The sequence below is a fragment of the Aulostomus chinensis genome, chromosome 10 (genome assembly GCF_037954235.1).
Source record: "Aulostomus chinensis isolate RoL2024-O1b breed Wild chromosome 10, RoL_Achi_v1.0, whole genome shotgun sequence".
NCBI classification, from domain to species: domain Eukaryota; kingdom Metazoa; phylum Chordata; class Actinopteri; order Syngnathiformes; family Aulostomidae; genus Aulostomus; species Aulostomus chinensis.
In genome coordinates, this window is record NC_141329.1 from 23,516,241 (window position 1) to 23,536,374 (window position 20,134).

Sequence of the window (20,134 nt, forward strand, 5' to 3'; positions counted from 1 at the left end):
ACTCCCCTAATCTCCTCCTTTCCCTTAGCCTCGACGGTCCCCTTCTTGTGCCAGACAGACCCTGCCCTTTCCTTTCTGCTGCTTGTCTGTGGACTGTGTTATAGAGGATTGGGACACTGACAATGGGAAGCTTTCTCTGTCGCCTGCAATGCTGACACTTCACTCCTCCCTGTTGGGAATTCATGTGAGTTTGATCTGGCTATTTACTCCTGCCTCTGTATCCTATTTCTGCTTTTTCCTCTTGTTTGTGCCATTATCTTGAGTGATACAATGTCTGGGATGGGGCAGATGAATAATTGATTTCACCATCCTGTCTAGCATCTGTGCTACGTTAAATCACAGAGGGGCTCCACTTCCTAACCGTCATGCTCCCCTCTAGTGTGATATTCTGTTTTTATTGTTGTTCATTTGTCATAGTAAATGGTGTAAAACTGTTACATTTAAGGGGAATACACAAGATCAACTGTTGCTCTAAAACCCAGCTCAGACTCTTCTTTGCTTCCTCAACCAGCCCACACACTTCTCCATTTTGCCTCCCAGCCAGTAGCCCTGGCTGCCGGCTCTCTGGCAGGTGGGCATCTCTGCTGCAGTTTGAGGGATGGGCTCCGTAATCAAGCATTCGTGCTCTATTGTTTAGAGGATTAGAGATCTTTTTATTGATTTTTCTGATGTGGATGTTTATGGAGTACACTGCCGGGAAGCTACAGTGAGACCACATGTGAATCAGCCCCTTGTGTTGCTTGTGTCACTCTTTGTGTGGCATCATACTGCAGCAACAGCTAATGCATCATTTTCACACCTCTGGCCTGGATTGTGAGCAGGATTTCTCGCTGATTCCTGGAAGCATATTGTGTTTGGGCATTGCTCGTGGGCCTTATGTAGAACTATATCATAAATCACATGTTTGATGAGTGCTTTTGATGGAAATATTCAGCTGGTTTTGCTCTGCTGTCTGCCTTCAATGGGTCACTGGGAGGTTACAGACAATCCCGGATTTTGTGCCTGAGGGTAGATATAAAGCAGGTAGCATGTGTGAGATGATGTAATGTTGGCCAGACCAGAGCTCTCTGAAATGTGTCCGTTTATGTTTATGAATCAGAAACAAAAGACTAAACTAATATGTGTAACGTTGGTAGGAGCAGAGGTCCTACCTAAGAAGTTAGAAAATATGACCTTTGAATTCTAATTTGATCAAAGGCAGACATGTGTAGGTGATGAAGAACAAACTGGACCCTTATTGCTGTCAAAATCAATTCTCTCCAAATATGCAAAAGAGAAGATAAATATACAGACTGCAGGAAACAATACTGAAGTGAATTGCCAATCAATTTCATCCTTGTAGCTCAAATAACTTAATTTTTTTTCAGTTGAAAATACTTGGAATACATTACACACAGTTAAAGCACTGGAATAAAGACAATGCTGAAGTAATTTGATACAAGCTTTGACAGTTATACTATGTCCATGTCAAATCGATTTACAAAATAAACTGCTTTTTTAACTGATTGTCAGAAAGGCACAAAACACTTTAATTATATTCTGCTTATTTTAAAGACGTTTCACTTGATCCAAACTCAATTGCTCACCTTTAAGATTTCCCTGAATTACAGTTTCATATTCGGCCATTTCCGTTTGAGTTGGCACTTTTTTTCATATAAATGACATTGAATTCCTTAATTTTGCATCATTTGGCATCAAAAATGAATATATGAATGAATGAATATAACAGGTTTTAGATCAATATTTCTGTCTATTTGGCAGCATATAGGTTTTAGGGTAGCACACGCATGCGACAACCAAAAGATTATAAGTAACATATCCTTGCCTATTAGTCTACGAAACAGGTATTAACATAACCGTTTGATTATTAGAGCTGTTTTGTAAACACATGGATAGAAAACCTCAAGCAAGATTAATGCAAATGTAATCATTTAGTTTTTCAACATTTATGTTGCTCATCACTAACATCATTAGTTGCACATTTATCACACATCCTGAACATTCATAATCAAGTCATTCTATTTTTAATTTCAAGATGCACCACCACAGATTTCCATCGTGGATGACTGATAATCATTTAGTAAATCCCCTGAGTAGAAGGTCTCACTGCAGGTTGAGAAGGGTCGGAGGCAGGGGCCTGTGCTCATGGAGTGATCGACCTTTTTAAAATCTGCAGTGCATGTTATGTTTGCAAATGCATTGCCAGCATGCCGCATTGTCTTCTGCTAGCCTCTGTGATAGTGGCCTTACAGGAAGAGACAGAGATGTCTTCTGACTCCTACCAGAATCCAACTTGACAAAGGAAAAAGAAAAACAATCATATTTAATGACTGCAAGGATAATCGACAACTTTTGGCTCAATATTTGTTACTGTATGCAAATATAATAAGGCAGACATAGGTTCACAAACAAGTCAAAGAAGCATAAAATAAGCTCAAAAATAATAAGCTCAATAAATATAATAGTGGTTCATCTTGAGATCTGATGTTGATGATATATGTCATCTACTTTATATCCACATACACTCACGTGTTACACGAAGCTCCATCCACAGCTACGATCATCCTGACGGAGAATGATTCGCTGAGACAGATTCCTTCATTTGATGCAGTGAAGTGTGAGGGGAGCTTGTTAGTTTGACGATCAGAGATTTCTGTGATGAGTCGTCATTGATTCGGACACCCTCGATTGCCCCACAGTAACCCAAAACACTCTCTGAAAGACAGACACGTATTGTCAGATTTGATTCCTGGGTTTATTCATACTCATGTTTGCATAATTTGATTTAGTTCCAAACAGTATAATATATTGTTTATAGATTGCATTTTGCAAATATATATTAGTCAAACATGGATTATGACTGAATTCGATTATATCAGATAAATGCCTTATGATCTTTGAAAAAATAGTCTTTTGTTTGAAAGTTTACAGAAATCTCATACATTCTCCTTTTTCAATTTCTCTCAGTCCACCACATTCATCCATGCATTGCACTTTTGAAACACAGTATAACAGAAATGGAGAGTTTATTGAGCTGACGATTAGTAGATGGTGACACGTGGATGAAACCATAAACCAGAGTCTATTTTTAAACATACCTTTGAGGGCCAATTTCTCCTTCTTCAGGTTGCTTAGACTTTTGCCCATGTGCACAGGTCCACCACACAGCTGACTGCTAAAACAACACTTCAGTCTGAAGAATCAGAGTCTCACGTCCTCAACTATGTTACACAAATCAGTACAACCAAGGATCTACTACTGCATATAATTATAGAACTTTATACTCTAAGAATAGACAGCACACATGGCAAATTTCATTTAATCCATTCTGGATGCAGTTGAATGATCTTGGTTTGTCTTCCTTACTCAAACAAGGGAAGAGGAAGGGTTGAGAAATTCTTTTTATGGCCCTGGAAGTGAACACATCCTGGAACCCTGCATAATCATCGCTGAGGAATGATATTACCTGATTACGTCCTGCTTTTTAGGTCAGAGCAATTTACCATACATGCATTTAACCCAAGATTAATCCAGAGTAATCAGACTGGAGCAATTTATCACTTCGGCCGTATTTATTTTGGATGTGATTTTTTTTTTTTTTTTACACATTTTTCCATATTGGGGTACTTTGCCATACTACAGAATATTGGGATCGGGTTGCTTTTGCCACTATGATATCAATAACAACTACATCATATCATTTCCTGTCAGAAACTATTTTCTTATTGAAGTAAAAGAATAAAGTTAGCTGAAGTATCTAACTGATGTTCAGGTCTCAAACTTGTTTTTGAAGCAAACTGGATGCAATTCAAACTGAATTTAAAATGTTTTTTATGGTCACTTAAAAAAAAAGTTATGCAATAGATCTTTTGAAATAAATCGATCAAGTGTTCAGTCACACACATAATATAAAATTTGTTCCGACCACAAGTCACAAGGCAACATTTTTTTTTGTTAGTTTCACTTTATAAAGTAATGAAATGTACTAGAATCTTTGTATTGATAAGTCATTACTTACTGAAATATGGAGGACAGATAGATGTTGTAGTCCAGATAAGCAGCAGCTCAGGTGGAGGTGTGGCAGGGCAACTGAAACCTAAGCAGATTATTCTGAGAGGAGTGTTTCCTCTGAATGTGAGATCATCCAATTAAACCATTTATATTGGACAATCTCTGTAGAATTAAAAACACAACAAATCCCCTCAAGCACTGAAAACCTCTAGTGAGTAAGGAATGGCTGTCACTGGTCTTTGAGGTAAAAGCCTTTGAGGAGTGTATCAAGTCAAATTTATGTGCATGTGAAGTGTGAGCTTTAAGTCAGTTTTGTGGTGACTGGGCATGATGGTGTCATAAGAGTCTGGGAGACGCAGTAATCCGGATGGCAGACAGGTCCTAACGCTGCAGGAGGACATTAAGCTACTTAACTGTAATGTAGGGTGAGAGTGGCAAGAGATGCTCTGAAATGAATCAGCTGACCAGCAAAATCTGCATTTTGGGGATTTCTGCAAGTCATGTTCCACCATGACAGATACAGTTCAAATAGAGGAAAAAGCTGTTGCGTAATGAGTAGAACAGTTGACCTCATCCGTATGAAGTGCTGATCAGACGTTTCCCATGACGAAGCTTTGAAGAGGCTATCTTGTCTCTTCAAACATACTGCAGAATCAGGTCTGTAGTCTGTGGTCTTTTGTGGATCCAACTGTATTTCTTACATTGCTGTACTATTTATTTAATATTTCTATGGATTACCTCAGTTTTTCAATATTTTACTTTAGGGCTTTTAAAAAAACAATGATTTGTGAAGAAGTAAAAAATCTGCAAGGATTGTATCCTGCTTTTATCTGAGCCCATGTATAACTGAGCTACTGTCAGAAAGAGATTGCTTTTGAAGAAAGATCCTCTTTCTGTGGTGAGGCGAGTGGGAGGAACTGAGCTAAGGATTGTTGCTGAGGGAATGGACAGACGAGGGAAAGCGGGGGAGAGACTTTTGCAGCCCTTGAGGCAGTGGCGAGCCAGTCGAGAGAGGAGGAGCCTCAGGGCATTTTGCTCCTCCATCTTCCTCCTGATGTCACTGTTCAGCTGCTGTAATTCAGAGTCTGTGAAAGGAACAAGGAAGGAGGGGGAGCTTTCGGGGGAAAGCAAGGGGAGGGGGCTACCAAGAAGGTTGGGGAAGTGCTGGCTGCGTGGTCAGTGAAAAGACTCCTTCGTCAGTAGGCCTTGTAATCATTGACCCAACAATAGAGCCTGTGTGCCTGCAATCTGCAAGATGTCTGTGGGTGAGATCAGGGTTGGGGATGCTACCAGAGCTTTTATGTTGTAGAAGGAGAGAAAGGAGAATGTGTCGGACAACAGAGAGCAGGAGGAGATGAGGCAAAGGGAGGGGTGAGAAGGGGAGGAGATGTGTGGTGGTAAATTGTGAGCAGAGTTGGAATTCCATTGTTAGATTTCTGTGTAGCAAAAAGGGGCAGCTGCTTCAGCGGCCTACTTCTTCATGTGAGCCAGGCGGCCCGGCTCACTCTGAATCCCCCCACTCATGTCCCCACAGACAGACAGACAGGTGGTGGTGCCTGAACTCAGCCAGCTGGGCGTCAAGGGAAGAAACTAGGAGGAATTTAGGGAGTGGCATTTATAAGCTTCCTCTGTCCTCTTTCTTGTAGCAAATTAAGGAGTCTTCGCTATATTTTTCACTGCTCAGAGCTGAGCAGTAAGCTTTAAGTTGTAGTGGTGCCTAGAGTCAGAATTGTGTGAAGATGCATTCTCTAAGAAAAGATTCCCAGCCTTGTTGTTGGAACAATGGATGAAAGGCGAAGCAAGGGTGAAGACATACACAGTGTTGGGAATGAGGATGTTAAGGTGACTGGTGAGTTGTTTGTGTGTGCTTTTGCAGAGGTTATTTGATTTAGCTTTTACTTTGATGGTCATGCAAGTTGTGCAACCATGGAAACTGATCCTCAGTCAGAAGTGCACACATTCTTTGGATGGATTTGGGTTTGGATGTCCATCACTGATAATGTTGTGATCGATAAGACTGACTTTAGGGGTAAAGTGAAGATGTGTTTGCTTTTGGTCAGGTTTTCAATTGACTGGTGGTTGGGGAATCTTTATTTTAAATTGTCATGTCATTAACCATTTCATGAATTTTACATTTTTGGGTCAAGAATGGTATTTCATCTTCAAATTTACAGCTTTTTTTTTGTCAATAGCTTCCATAGTGACCCAGGGATTTCAAATCACTACCAGATATTAGTATGAGAGTGGAAATATATGAGACACCATAATATAGTATTATATATGAATATATTTAAGAAGTAACCAAGCATCCATGACAGTGGTGGGCGAAGAACACAGTTCCTTTGTGTAAGTAGAAAAAGTAGAAATACCAAGTGAAAATAGTATTTTGGGAGAAACACAAGTCTCTGTTCAAAATTCTAAAGAAGTAAAAAGAGGGGAGCATTTGACAATGAGCTACTGATGTATCACAAGTAAAAAAATATGCATTCCACTTGATATTTGTGAAGTCAAGTATTGGGAATGTTCAATCCCAGAACCACTGACCTCTAAATGTCATGATAAAGTGATTTGTTACAATAATGTTGCTTTGAATTTTGTGCTCATGAAGTTGGCAGGCTTCAGATTTTGAAGCACATCATCTTCAGCTGCTTAACACATGAAAAGAGCCTTGACCACATTGTAACATCATTGGGAAAATAGCAAACTTTTGATGAGGCCTTCCGTTACTATAAGTTCTACTAGATGGAATTTTTCATGTCCAATAATCACACACCCTCTGTTTAAGTTGACATCCAACTGAAGTGGATATTGAGGTTATCATTCCAGACTCATCAAGTCACAGAATAGTGCAGGTCAGAAGTGGTTAGTAACAGCAAGAGCAGCATCTGTAACTACAAAGAGCCAGTGACTCATGATTTACACTAATTTTTATCTGTCCCAGTTTCATAATCAAAAAGAAAAGGTTTGGGAGGAAACAAAAGCAGAGGGATTGATAGTGTTAAGTTTCATGATTGAAGTAAACAGAAAAACAAGAGGAAATGTTGGAGTACAAACATAACCACAATACCAGACCAGAAATGCCATAATTACATGAAATGTAGATCCACGCTATTTTGTAAGCAGTGTCCACTAACCACATTAAATTAGTATGTTTGTGCTCCTGGTATTCATGTAATCCTCTGTCTGTGTAAACTATATGCAATATGGCAGATGTTCAGCATGTCAGTGGCACACTGAGATAATCTGAGATTGACCCAGTGATACAGTTTCCCTTAACAGCAGCTTTGGCATTTTAGGAGAACTAGCAGGCTCCCAGTCTTCATGGGTTCATCAAACTGAGGAAATTCTGAATTGTAAAAAATTACTGAGAATTATACAAGATGTACTAATGCATTTTTGGGTTCCAGCTTACTTATTAACACTGCTTACACCCTCGTAAACACAGACATATTGACTCCTTGTTTGCATAATTGCCTCAGTTGAGAGTTCTACCCTGCAATATTAATCACATGTATTAATCTGTCTTCCCCGTGCTTGATGAGCATTTTCACTTTTTAAGTCAAACAACCTCTGGCTCATTGGGTGTTGGTGGAAAAAAAATTCCACTGACATAATCTTTTTTTTTTTTTTTTTAATAAGGAAAAGAGAACCACGCAGTGCCAGAAGCTATAAGTCTATGGATGTGGTTTTATCATACTAACAGAACTATGACTCATTTCTTCCTTGTGCTCATGCTTGCTGTAAGAGAATACACCCTGTTTACATTGTTTGAATGCTTCCTCAATATTTCCCTGTTTACTTTCCCTCTGTGTGTGCAGGTTAAGAGGCCTTGAATGTCCGTCTCTATGGCTAAGCGTGAGACCGGCAGCACCAGCCCTGTGGTCAGGCAGATAGACAAGCAGTTCCTGGTCTGCAGTATCTGTCTGGACCGTTATCACAACCCTAAGGTGCTGCCATGCCTGCACACCTTCTGTGAGAAGTAAGTTCTGCATTCATCAGCTGTTAGTTGCCAATGACGTGTATGGTAGCAGAAGTCATATGGACAACAAGAGTAGACAATGAATGATAAGAAATGTCACTACAGCACACCACATCATATAGCAGGTGTTATTATACATTGTGGTGATTTGGCATTCACTGAAAGATTTTGGAATCTTATTTTCTTCTGAGCAACTATCAAAAATATAAGATTCTTCTCTTTTTTATTTGTTGATCTGACCCTGACATACCCGAATACATACCCAATCTGGCCTTCAAAGAATTAGTGACATAAAAAATAAATGTGTGACAAATTAGGCCCGTATCCTACAAGACTACTGGGTTACACCATATTCCCTGTAGATGTTCCCTCATTTGGTGTTTCATAATGGTAAGGGAGACTGCTACATTTCCTGTGTCCAAAGTTTAGTTTGGTTGAGATCTAGATCTGTTCACAGCCTCTACATACTTATAAACTATACAGTGACCCCTCTGTTCTGAGACAGCATCCTCATTTATTCAGGGTTTTCCCTAAACTGGTCACCCATCTGTTACATCTTGTTGACTGTGGAAGCCTCATCCCATTATCCAATCAATCCCTTATAAATGTTGTTTATCTCTAGATGTCTCCAGAACTACATCCCTCCCCAGTCACTGACGCTCTCCTGCCCAGTGTGCAGACAGACATCTATCTTGCCAGAGAAGGGTGTGGCTGCCTTGCAGAACAACTTCTTTATCACAAACCTAATGGAGGTGTTACAGCGAGACCCAGAGTGCAGCCAACCTGAGGCCTGCAATGTTCTGGAGTCAGCCAGTGCAGCCACAGCCTGTCAGCCCCTTTCCTGTCCCAACCATGAGGGCAAGGTAAGTCAAAATAACATCCTAGAGGCATTATCAACGTTATGTCATGAAAACACCACCTACTATGCAAATTCTCATTTCTCGTACTTTTCTTATTCCTGTGTAAGAAAATGTAACTAAAAGATGAGTTTTTACTCCAATGCGCCATCTGCAGGTGATGGAGTTCTACTGCGAGTCATGTGAAACAGCCATGTGTCTGGAGTGTACAGAAGGAGAACACAGGGAACATATGACGGTTCCTCTGAGGGATGTGCTTGAGCAGCATAAGACAGCGTTGAAAAATCAGCTGGACACTCTGCGTAATAGGTTTGGTCTAATGTTAATGTAATTGGGATCTCAAAAATATAAAGAATGTTAGCTTTAATTTTCCTTCCTTCTTTCTTGTGGCAGACTACCTCAGTTGACGGCTGCCATTGACCTTGTAAATGAGATCTCCAAACAGCTTACAGAGCGGAAAAATGGGGCAGTGACAGAAATCAGTAACACTTTTGATGAGCTGGAGAAGGCCTTACATCAACGCAAAATTGCTCTTATTACTGAAGTGGAAAACATCTGCAGCACTAAGCAAAAGGTCAGAGGTCACTTCCATTTGGCGTGATTGTAAATCTGCTGTATGTTCCAGATTTTATACAGACAACACTGACTTTGTGTCTTGTCATCTGTGGGTGCTTCTAGGTGCTTCAGGCCCAGCTAAGCTCTTTGGTACAGGGTAAAGAAAATATTCAAAGCAGCTGCAATTTCACAGAGCAGGCCTTGAGTCACGGCAGTGCCACTGAGGTCCTCTTGGTCCAAAAACAGATGGGTGAGCGAGTCAGTGCCCTGGCACGATACACCTTTCCTGAATATCCCCATGAAAATGGACATCTGGAATGCCAGGTTGAAACGGATGGCCTACGGCGCTCCATCCAAAACCTAGGAGTCCTGATCACAACAGGAGCTGTGGGCCATACAAGTGTTGCCACTGGTGAAGGCCTGAGACATGCAGTGGTTGGTCAGCACACTACCATCACTGTCACCACAAAAGATAAAGAAGGAGAACTGGTGAAGACTGGTAATGCTGCACTGAGGGCAGAGATCATCTCTGCAGATGGCGTGTGTACTGAGGCTGAAGTGGTGGACAACAAGAATGGCACCTATGAAGTTGGATATACCATTCGCTCCGAGGGAGAATTCAGCTTCTCTTTACTGCTGTATGAACAGCCTGTGAGGGGGAGTCCGTACCGTTTGCGCGCTGTCAAACCTTCAGATGTACTGCAGTCACCAGATGACGTGAAGAGAAGGGTTAAGTCGCCGAGTGGAGGAGGAGGTCATGTACGACAGAAGGCTGTACGCCGGCCCTCTAGCATGTACAGCACTACTAAGAAAAAGGAAAACCCAATAGAGGATGAGCTGATTTACAGAGTGGGTGGGTGGATATCCGACTGCTTCCCCTGTTAATTTTTTTACCGCTGACAGAGATGTTTCATTTAGCCACATATGTGCACTAATTTCATTGACTAATCAGAGTTACTGATGGATGAAGTCGTCTCATATATATAAAAGTTCTAGTAGAATTGCTGCTGGAGGTGGAACTAGTTTAAGATTATTAATTGTTGAAGACGAAAAAACAAAGTTGAGATTCACAAATATTTTGAGGTTTTCCACAAATCTTTGATCTTGGTGAGATATATAAAGGCAGATATCTTCAGTGTGTTAAACAAAGAAGACATTATTTGCAAGTTTCACAAATATATATTGCCTAGACTTCGCTGATGTATTGTAAATTTGGCAGGAACAAGAGGCCGAGATAAAGGAGAATTTACCAACCTCCAAGGTATCTCAACCTCCAGTAATGGTCGCATTGTTGTTGCAGACAGCAACAACCAGTGTGTGCAGGTCAGTCTGTCACTCTCTTGAGCTACAATGAAAATGTAAATATATAGGCTTTGGGAGTGATATTATGTCCTCTTTTTTTCAGGTATTCACTAATGATGGCCAGTTTAAGATGAGGTTTGGGGTCAGAGGTCGTTCACCAGGCCAGCTGCAGCGCCCAACAGGAGTCACAGTTGATATGAATGGTGACATCATTGTGGCTGACTATGACAACCGATGGATCAGCATCTTCTCATCAGATGGCAAGTTCAAGGTATTATTTTATAATTACGTGTATATATATATATATTCATATTCATATCCATATACATGTACATATAATAACTTATTTTAGCCAGGTAACATTTGTTTTTGCCATACAAATCCAAAACATTTCACTCACTGTCACAGAATAAAATCGGTGCTGGTCGACTGATGGGACCCAAAGGTGTGGCTGTGGACAAGAATGGACACATCATCACTGTTGATAACAAGGCCTGCTGTGTCTTCATCTTCCAATCGAATGGGAAGCTGGTTACAAAGTTTGGAGCCAGAGGAACATCTGATAGACATTTTGCAGGTATTGTGTGAATTTTGTTCCCTGTAATCAAGACTTATACATTCATGGTCTCTCCCATCGGAACAGGATGAAAAACGGAGGATGTGTTCAAGTGCTAGTGCTTGGCCCAGATTTATGGATTTCATTTTTTTTTTTTACAGGAATGTTAACCTACACAAATTTCATTTATGTCTTGATCAGCATGTTACTCTACATTGTTTATTTATAGCTAGACAGTAGAGAAGATAGTGCTATTAGAGGGTTTCTTTTTGTGAGCTTATTTCCTGAACTTTCCCATGGTCATCACATAAAACAAATCAAGATCACAATGTGCACTTATGCATGCAGGACAAGTGATTCCACTTGTCTCTTGGAATGATCCAACACTGCCATCGAAATGGCTGTGCAAGTTTCACAAACATTATTTCGTTTAAAACATTTCTCACCTGTACACTTTCTTTTCTTTTAGAAAAAAGTGGTGCAAACATTGCACTGGAACAAAAGCTTAGTAAATCTGGCCCTGTTTTCAGTAAGTAATTCATTATAAGTGTGAACATGCATAAGCTTTGTCACGTCTGGAGTTTGTTCTCACTTCATCTCTGCGTCTCTTTGTGACCATTGTGTGTCTTGTTTTCCAAATCTAAAAATAGTATGGAACTTCCTCTGGTATGTGTTAAGGCAGCGGGTGGCTCATCTTTCCCTTCTTTGTCCCTTCTGTTGCCTCCAGGTCCTCACTTTGTGGCTGTGAACAACAAAAATGAAATTGTGGTAACAGACTTCCATAACCACTCAGTCAAGGTATGGCTTGGTTGATGCGGTGTGTGTATGTGTGTGTGTGTGTGTGTTTGTGTGTGTGTGTGTGTGTGTTTGTGTGTGTGTGTGTGTGTGTGTGTGTCTGTGTGTGTGTGTGTGTGTGTGTGTATACATAATGTTGTAGGTACAAAATCTGCTCTCTGAAAATATCAACCTGCCAAAGATTTCAAATGTGCATTTGGAATATTGTTATAAATATCTATATTATTCAATTAGTCAGTGTAATTGACAGAATCACACTGAAGGTCTTACAACCAGTCTATTGTCTCTGGTTCACCTATTTATTTTGGCCATGACACTAGTAAAGTCACATCAAAATAAGGTTGTAAAGTTACTTGTGGTCAGCTCTGACTGGTGATTCTCAAAATGATACCTTCACATACATTTTTCCTTTTACCAGAATGTGATTCTAATTCTTGTATCCTGTTAAATGTGCTCCTGCAGGTATACAATGCTGATGGGGAGTTCTTGTTTAAATTTGGCTCCCACGGCGAGGGCAACGGCCAATTCAATGCTCCAACAGGTGTAGCTGTGGATTCCAATGGAAATATCATTGTTGCTGACTGGGGCAACAGTCGGATCCAGGTTAGCTGAGGAATAAAACATCCTGTTGAGCAAATTTGTCAGGTTTTTTTCTTTGTTGTTACTTGTTGACTTAGCATACCCTATATATGTGTTTTTAACCAGGTGTTTGACAGCTCAGGGTCCTTCCTGTCCTACATCAACACATCAGCAGACCCCCTTTATGGCCCCCAGGGCTTGGCCCTCACATCTGATGGTCATGTGGCTGTGGCAGACTCTGGAAACCACTGTTTCAAGGTCTACCGCTACCTGCAGTAGATCTGTGATGGCTGTCTTCACCACTGCAAGCACTGAAAACAACACAACCAATGTATTCCACTGGGTGCAATGACTTCTTCCAATACAGCCTTTTGATGTGCACATCAGCCGGATATATATGAAGTGTCTAAACCCAAGTTTACCCTGCTTATGGTGTGTATTGAGGGTTTGTGTAGACGATAAAGTGTCTTTGGGACAAATAATGGACATACATAAAGATGATTTACAGAACATGCAGAGGCATGTTTGTGTTTTATGCTGTCACATCTGCATCTGTTAGATGGACAGGGTCGTAGATAGATTGAAGTATTTAATGAGCCATAACTTGTCCAAATGCATGCAATCTTATTTGATCTTAATGCCTAAGAAACAACACAGTGTACCTATTGGTTGCTTTTCTCAGAACTAGTTAATGCTTACAGTGAAATGAACAACGCTACACTTCTCCAGCAATGAAATGTAAATTTTCATATTAACTGATATCTTACATAAAAGTGTCACCACCATCTGTGCATTGATTTGCTGTATGTACTGTATATACATAAATGTATATTGTGTATATTAGATTACTCCGTATCTATGTGCTATGATTTCGAAACACACAGCCTTTTGGCTTTTCAGAGAGCAGCAGTAAAGGATTCCAGGTGTGTTTGGCAGCTGTTTAAAAGTGTGCTTTTTAAAACTTACCCAGCACATGCTTAAAAGAAGAATATTTATTGCGAATATAAGCAGCACAATAATAATTTTTTGTTAAAAACTTGTTTTAAAGAAAAGTGGGGAAAAAAAACAATGGGAAAAAAGCTAATTTATTTTATTTTATTTTATACATTAGCTCTGCTTTTACAAAATTATTTTTCTAAATAGATGTTTTCTTTAAAGCTTCACACTTTTTCTTGGTCCTTAAAGGGAAAATTCACCTTAAAACAGAATTCAGTACCCTATCCCATTCGCGATTTTTTTTTTTTTTTAATTATTGGGACGATATGTAGAAAGTTAAGTCTTTTCAGCTTCAGAATGAATTTTCAGCTAAAGATAAAAAGACATATTGGGCCTTTAATGGTAAAAGGGTATTTTTCATTGAGGTGCTAAGAGTTACCAAAAATTCACACACATCTCAGGAAATACACCCAATTTACTCCACCGTGTCAATAGAATGTCAAATATTTTGTTTTCTTTTCTTTTTCCCTTATTTTAATGTGATATGATGTCATATCACTTATGAGGCCTTTTGAGCTTTGATAGAGAATTGCTATATTAGTTTGTTCAAATTCAGTCTTGGTCCAACTTCATACAAAAGAAGTGAGTGGAATATGAATTCTGTTTTAAAGCTTTTCTTTTTGGGGTTTCACTTCAGAAACAGTGGCAAGTAAAATATTATTTATTAAATAAAATTTGCCAGCAAACACATTTACGCTTTAGAATATGCTCCGTTTTGGGCTATCTAACAAATTGTTGTTAGCTCTGCCTGCACTGCATTAAGCCATGACTCCCTAGGAAAACTCTCTTTTCAATAGAGCTGTAGCTGCTTGCGCTCCCCCTTGTGTTCATTGTGTGTAAGATCTCAAGAAAAACCGGTGCCACAGAAGAACAGAGTCAAGTGTAGGAACATGGCAGCTTCCCGGTCTGACTTCATTTCCCACTGCACTGTGCTTCAAATCCAAACATCAACAATCACCATCCATGATTCTGAGATTAAATGACCTGCAGGATTAAACCGACTTTACCTGGAAGCTGATGTTTTTCATGCACATGGCCTGTTTTTTAACTTGTTGCCAAACAGAAGCCTAGATGTCTTTTAAGGGTCAAAGGCTTACATTTTTTCAAACGTGTCTCAAGCATTTCACCCTGATGTTTGTTGCAGACCAATGCAAACTATCCTGTTTTCTCAATGAATATGCACTGGTAATAAAAGCACATGGTTTACTGAGGTGTTGTAGAGTATGTGCTTGCTCATCATGCTTAATTTTTTTCATTTATCGCATTAAACTTTATCTTTGAACCCAGTTACATTTCAGTTCAATCAGTGCAGTGACCTCTTTGTTTGCACAGTTGCCTGACCTGCTTGGACCGATCCAGAATAGCTCACTTAGACTAATAATATACGTGCTGCATTTAAGATTTTGAAAATTGTGATTTTGAATATCACTTGTCAAACTAATCAGGATATTTCCTCATGAGTTTAAAGAAGGGATGCTCTTTCCTAAGACATTGTACAATCTACAAACTGATATGAAAAGCACATTACTTTCTTGAAAAATTATTTATTTGCAGACCATCTTGTGCTTCTGGTCTATGTTACAAATACTTACAGCACATAGAGTATGCATTTGTTTAAAACAATAACCATTCCCAAAAACATCCAGATGGTATATTTATAAGTAATACATACTTATATACATACATACATGTGCATAAAAAATTCAGAAAGCGTTAGAATGGAATAAAATAACCACAGTACCTTGATTCAGTGTCAAACAAAAATTAGTAACAAGCAAACTGTGCATTGAAAAAAAAAATCAAGCCTTTTATGCAGGTATGGTATTGCAGGTTGCATAGAATTTTTTTCCCCCTCAAAATAAAATCCCAAGCCTCACATTTAGTAGAGTGAGTAATCACAATGAAGTAAATGTTACTGATTTACAGTAGTATGAGGTACTCCAGTGTCTGTATCAGAAATTGTAAAAAACAAAACAGAGTAAAGCTTGAATGATGTTTAATGCGCATTGTTTAAACGCAACATAAAAAGGTCTATCAAATATTAAACTATGCTCACAATTTTGAGGACATGCTCAAATCAAAATCAAAAAAGGGAAATGATATATTACATGATTTTTGTCTGGACTAAATAATCACTGAGAAATAAATAAACCCATTGAAGACTGGTGGGAATAAATCTGACTAGAAAAATGACAATAGGAGGATATAACAAGGCCTGTCCACACAGAGCTGTGAGGCGAATTTCAGGGCCTATCGATCTCCACCAAGCAGCAGAAGTCAACACTGAGAAATCTTGCAAGTTGTGTCAAAAGTTGCTGCTGGTTATAGTGGATCTGAAACCACGGCTAAACTACACTGTGCATTTGCAGACCAGCTGTCTTTAAATTTGTTTTGATACTAACAATTCTGACATTTTAACTTCTCATTTGATTTAGTGCCAAGTGTCAATTAAATGAACTTAAAATGATACAAATATTAGAGGGCATTTGACAATAACAATCACCTACTGCACTAATAGATAAATACGGTTTCATGGGATATACTGTAAAATACATACTAAAACAGGTGGAAATACAGTCGATGAGACACATTCAAATCAGTATCTAGACATATTTTTACAATTTCAAACAAAAATACAAAAATAAACGCATGCAAAAAAGTACGAGAAAACTTTTTTTTTTTAATTTCAATGGATGTCTTACTGATAACACAGGACAATCATAACCAATATCGTAAAACCTCAAAATCCTCTGCTTTCTTAGGCACAAACTGAATCTAAGGACAAACAGAACAGAGGTTTGCCAGTGTGAGTAAACTGTGGACGTCTCAAACATCAGCAGCAAATCAAACATACACAATGACTGCAATATGAAAAGTCTCCAGCTTCTAATGACCAACAACACAGTAGAACCCCAAATGCCATTCAAGTTAAGAGGCATCTCCTGTAGCACCTTTGGAAATGGAATAATACCTTATTTGGATCAAGTGGCATAAAAAGCAAATCAATGAGTGAGTGCTAACAATTTGACAAGTGCCTTTTAACGGATAATAATACAGTCAATCTCTAAGTCAGTGTAAGGACATCTCCCAAATGTGGAAGTGATGCGGTTTTTCAAGTAGATTACTGAACAGAAGCAAAGCTCTTGATGTGTTTCTTCACACACAATATTGAATTTTTGTATAAATGTGAGGCACTTGCAAAATAAAAATGGTAACTAAAATTCTCAGTCTATAATTTAGACCTCGGAGCTGTCACCAAGGCCTTGTGTCATCATGGGTTCTGCACTGCTCGAGTTCTTGGGTACCTCCTTTTTCTCCTGCTTGGACCGAACCAGAAACACTACCACAATGATGATGAGCACCAGGAGGAGCAGCCCTACACAGATACCAATGATCAATAATAGCCCATCGTCACTGTTGTTTCTCTGGTTGATCTCACGGGGTATGATCCCTTTGGTGAAGATCTCCCTCTCTGGGCTGGTCCTTTGTTGGCTGCTACGGTCCAGTGTGATATGGAGGATGTTGGTGCCACGATTTTTGTTCACACCAATCTCATCTATAATGTCTGGCACATCAGTAGTAGATCTTCTAAAACGTTTTTGACCTGCTGGTAGCAGATGAGTGTGCTGGTTTAACATATGGTACTCCAGGCTTCGCTTCCCTATGCCACGATTAGCATTGTCCCGAGAACGGACCGTGTAGATAGTGTGGATGTACCACTCTCTCCCCGTAGACACCTGGAAAGAGCAACAGTCATTATAAAAGCATTACTAGTAATGGCCAGTGTGATGTTATTCTTTCCAGATGAGCTCAGTGATGAAGGAACATGACCATGAAACCTTTTTAAGACTACAAATAAGACAGATATCACTGTAACTGCCCTTGCTGGTGCAATAAATAGTTTGTTTTTGTTGCAATCCAGTAGAACTAGAGAAACATAAATAATAAATTGTCACATCACTCTGATGGAGTGATCAGATCAGAAATGCTCTGTTGATCCCAAGGGGAAATTGGGAACCTCTGCTCTTATACTTGAGAAGGGAACTAAACACAGAGTTTGGCATAAACACTTATGAGAAGATAGGCAATTGAAATAGTTAAAATAACAATAAGTCAGCTACTTACATTGCCCTATGTATCCTATGTATGAAGAAGGCATGACAGCAACAGCTCAAACAAGTTGGTTTGCAAGAAGCAGGAAGAAATTCAGGGATAGGAAAAAATAGTTCAGAGAGCCCCAAGTACTTTGTTTACATGTTTCTGTGACCAAATGCCATTCAATGGTTGAGCCACATGGTGGCAGGATTGCATATTCTCAGCAAGGCAAAGATGCAAAGAGTGCTAGGTTACTGATTATTTTCTGTTTAGTATGGAGGAAAAGCAAAATATCATTAAGCAACAGCATCTTTTTAACATCATGTTTGGTGACTTCCTTTACAGCAGAGTAGAGTCTTAGAAAATAGCACAACTATGCTAAATTGCGAAGCCAAATTCATAATAGATTGTTGAAAAAATAAGAAAGTTGATAATCTGAGGGCGCATACTGAATATGCTTCTATATACTGACCTGGAAGAGAGCAGAGGAATCCATTCTGAATCCGTCTGACCCGGGTTGCCTCACCAGAGCCAAAGCGCCGGGGTCATCTGCAGCAAGGAAGGCATTGAAAGCTACATTTCCGAACAACCTGGCTTGGGTCTCTGGCTGGGCTTTGTCCTGGTGATAACAAATTAAGTCAGATAGGAAAATTTAGATTTGAATGGACATAAAGTACATGAAATAATGAAAAGTATCCTGTTCGTACACTTACAATGATTTTGAATCTGTAGAGAAGTGATGGAGCATCAGCCAGACAACCAAATTCAAAGTTGCTGGGGTTGTATTTGGGGACGTATCCATCAGCTCCAGTACACAAGAAAACTTTCTCTATGTTACAAATGAAGGAGTCACCCAGGTTCTGCACAGGATCCACCATGACTCGGCCATAAATTACATCCCCTAAAGGAAGACAAAAACAGAAATACAGCAACATGCATGTCATCCATCTTGTATTTAAACTTAATGAGTTTGTGAGAAGTTTATATCCACCACTGCAGTTCTCTGAGATGATTAATTCTTTGACATGAACACAAGGAGAGAAAATGAATTAGTTTTCTCAACAAGGTCTTTCTTCATTTACTGTGACAGCAGCTTCAAGGACTTCTCAACGCATTTAAGGATCTAAGTGGAATGACACTCAACTTCTTGTAATAAGCTTATTTTGAGGATGTGAAAGTGCTAAAATGACACTGATTAGACAGAACCACTGTGGCTCGGACATAAATGCACAACTTACAGCCTGACAGGATGTTTTCTCGCATGATCTCATGACATCGTAATCTTGCGAAACTGACTGCCTTGCAAAAATTAAGGGGCAGTTGACATGTATAACTGCATATTACCATCTTACCCTGTGAGAAGGCCGTGTCACTCTTCTGTCCAAAGCCCATGGACCCATCTGAGAGCCAGAGTGTCCGTTTGGAAAGTAAGATCATTTCTGTATTTAGACTGAACTCAGCAGCCACAGGATCACTAACCTAGAAACACAGCCGACAGATACACACAAAGAGTCAGTCCAAGTAAGGTCAGCAATATACCATAGATTAACATTCTCTAATGATTCTCCTCAGCAACCAAACATTGAAAAACATCGGTAGCAAACTCGACAAGGTTTTACATTATTAATATGACATATTTGAGGATAGTTTTCAAGGGTGTAAACAATCAATCTTGCTTATTTTTCCTAAAGTGCTTGAACATACTATATCACAGAGATACAGTATGTTCGTATAGTACTTGTAGTTAATAAATGTTGCATCCAGAGAATTGGCTCATAAAGGAGACAATTCTGATAACTGATAAGAAGCTTCGTAGTAAAAGACCAAATGTACACTGCTTGCAGCATACAGCGGCAGCAAATGTGACAATTTGTTTTTTTTCTATTTCATTTCAGTCTCATATCATTAGCATCGATCAATCATGGACACGTTTTTACAGAGATTGCTCGTTTTTTTCCAATATTTTATGGGCAAACATTCAATTCATTTGGCTGCTTTGCTGTTATTTAGTTTTGATGCTGGAGCCTGGTTATTTGTTGCAATGCTGGATATAAGCTTGACACATTTAACGTACAGCTAAAGTGATTAAAAAAGAGGCGATTGAGCAGTCAATCTGTTCCTGTCAATTTAAATGAGAGGATTTGCACTGAATGCTTAATTGGATGGAACAAACCAGAAGTCAGTTTCCTCTTAGATTTCTTGGCTGATGCAATCATGGAAAGAGGAATAAGTATAAATGATATACAGGAAATAGTGACTGACATTTTAATTGGAAACATTTATCAAATGTGCAGAGCATATATAATCTTTAAGAGTCAAGTCATGAATTATCAATGCTGTGTAAATGTATATTGAGACAGGAGATGAACCCTCGTTTTTAATCTTTTTTTAAGCATTATTATTCAGTTC

At 39.2% G+C, this 20,134-nt stretch overlaps 2 protein-coding genes and 1 long non-coding RNA gene across 6 annotated transcripts in view; 1 reads left to right on the forward strand and 2 right to left on the reverse strand.

The window, feature by feature from the left end:
* Positions 1 to 44: 44 nt before the first annotated feature.
* Positions 45 to 14,876, forward strand: LOC147254943 (tripartite motif-containing protein 3-like). Of its 3 annotated transcripts, none has more exons than XM_086216527.1 (13): positions 45 to 184; positions 7,830 to 7,990; positions 8,613 to 8,853; positions 9,005 to 9,156; positions 9,241 to 9,421; positions 9,526 to 10,255; positions 10,622 to 10,725; positions 10,808 to 10,975; positions 11,113 to 11,281; positions 11,730 to 11,789; positions 11,988 to 12,058; positions 12,518 to 12,658; positions 12,761 to 14,874. In XM_086216527.1, the coding sequence occupies exons 2-13, from the start codon at positions 7,845 to 7,847 to the stop codon at positions 12,911 to 12,913; spliced, it is 2,316 nt and encodes a 771-aa protein (XP_086072653.1). In that variant the 5' UTR covers positions 45 to 184; positions 7,830 to 7,844; the 3' UTR covers positions 12,914 to 14,874. The 3 variants fall into 3 exon arrangements, with proteins under 3 accessions (XP_086072653.1, XP_086072655.1, XP_086072654.1); XM_086216528.1 differs by lacking the exon at positions 45 to 184 and adding an exon at positions 5,715 to 5,860 and having other exon boundaries at positions 12,761 to 14,875; XM_086216529.1 differs by lacking the exon at positions 11,730 to 11,789 and having other exon boundaries at positions 12,761 to 14,876.
* Positions 768 to 4,457, reverse strand: LOC147254944 (uncharacterized). 2 transcript variants are annotated; one of them, XR_015118202.1, is made up of 4 exons: positions 4,019 to 4,042; positions 3,099 to 3,172; positions 2,530 to 2,715; positions 768 to 2,292 (listed from the first exon to the last, which is right to left on the reverse strand). It is a non-coding gene; the product is annotated as an uncharacterized LOC147254944 (long non-coding RNA). The 2 variants fall into 2 exon arrangements; XR_015118201.1 differs by having other exon boundaries at positions 3,099 to 4,457.
* A 289-nt stretch (positions 14,877 to 15,165) lies between the features above and the next one.
* frem2b (FRAS1 related extracellular matrix 2b) overlaps positions 15,166 to 20,134 on the reverse strand; it is a 54,357-nt gene continuing 49,388 nt past the window's right edge. The window contains exons 21-24 of the mRNA XM_086216530.1: positions 19,078 to 19,204; positions 18,439 to 18,626; positions 18,198 to 18,344; positions 15,166 to 17,367 (exon numbers count right to left, since the gene is read on the reverse strand). Of these exons, the coding sequence (XP_086072656.1) occupies positions 16,867 to 17,367; positions 18,198 to 18,344; positions 18,439 to 18,626; positions 19,078 to 19,204 (963 nt within the window). The 3' untranslated portion in view covers positions 15,166 to 16,866. The remainder of the gene's footprint in view (positions 17,368 to 18,197; positions 18,345 to 18,438; positions 18,627 to 19,077; positions 19,205 to 20,134) is intronic.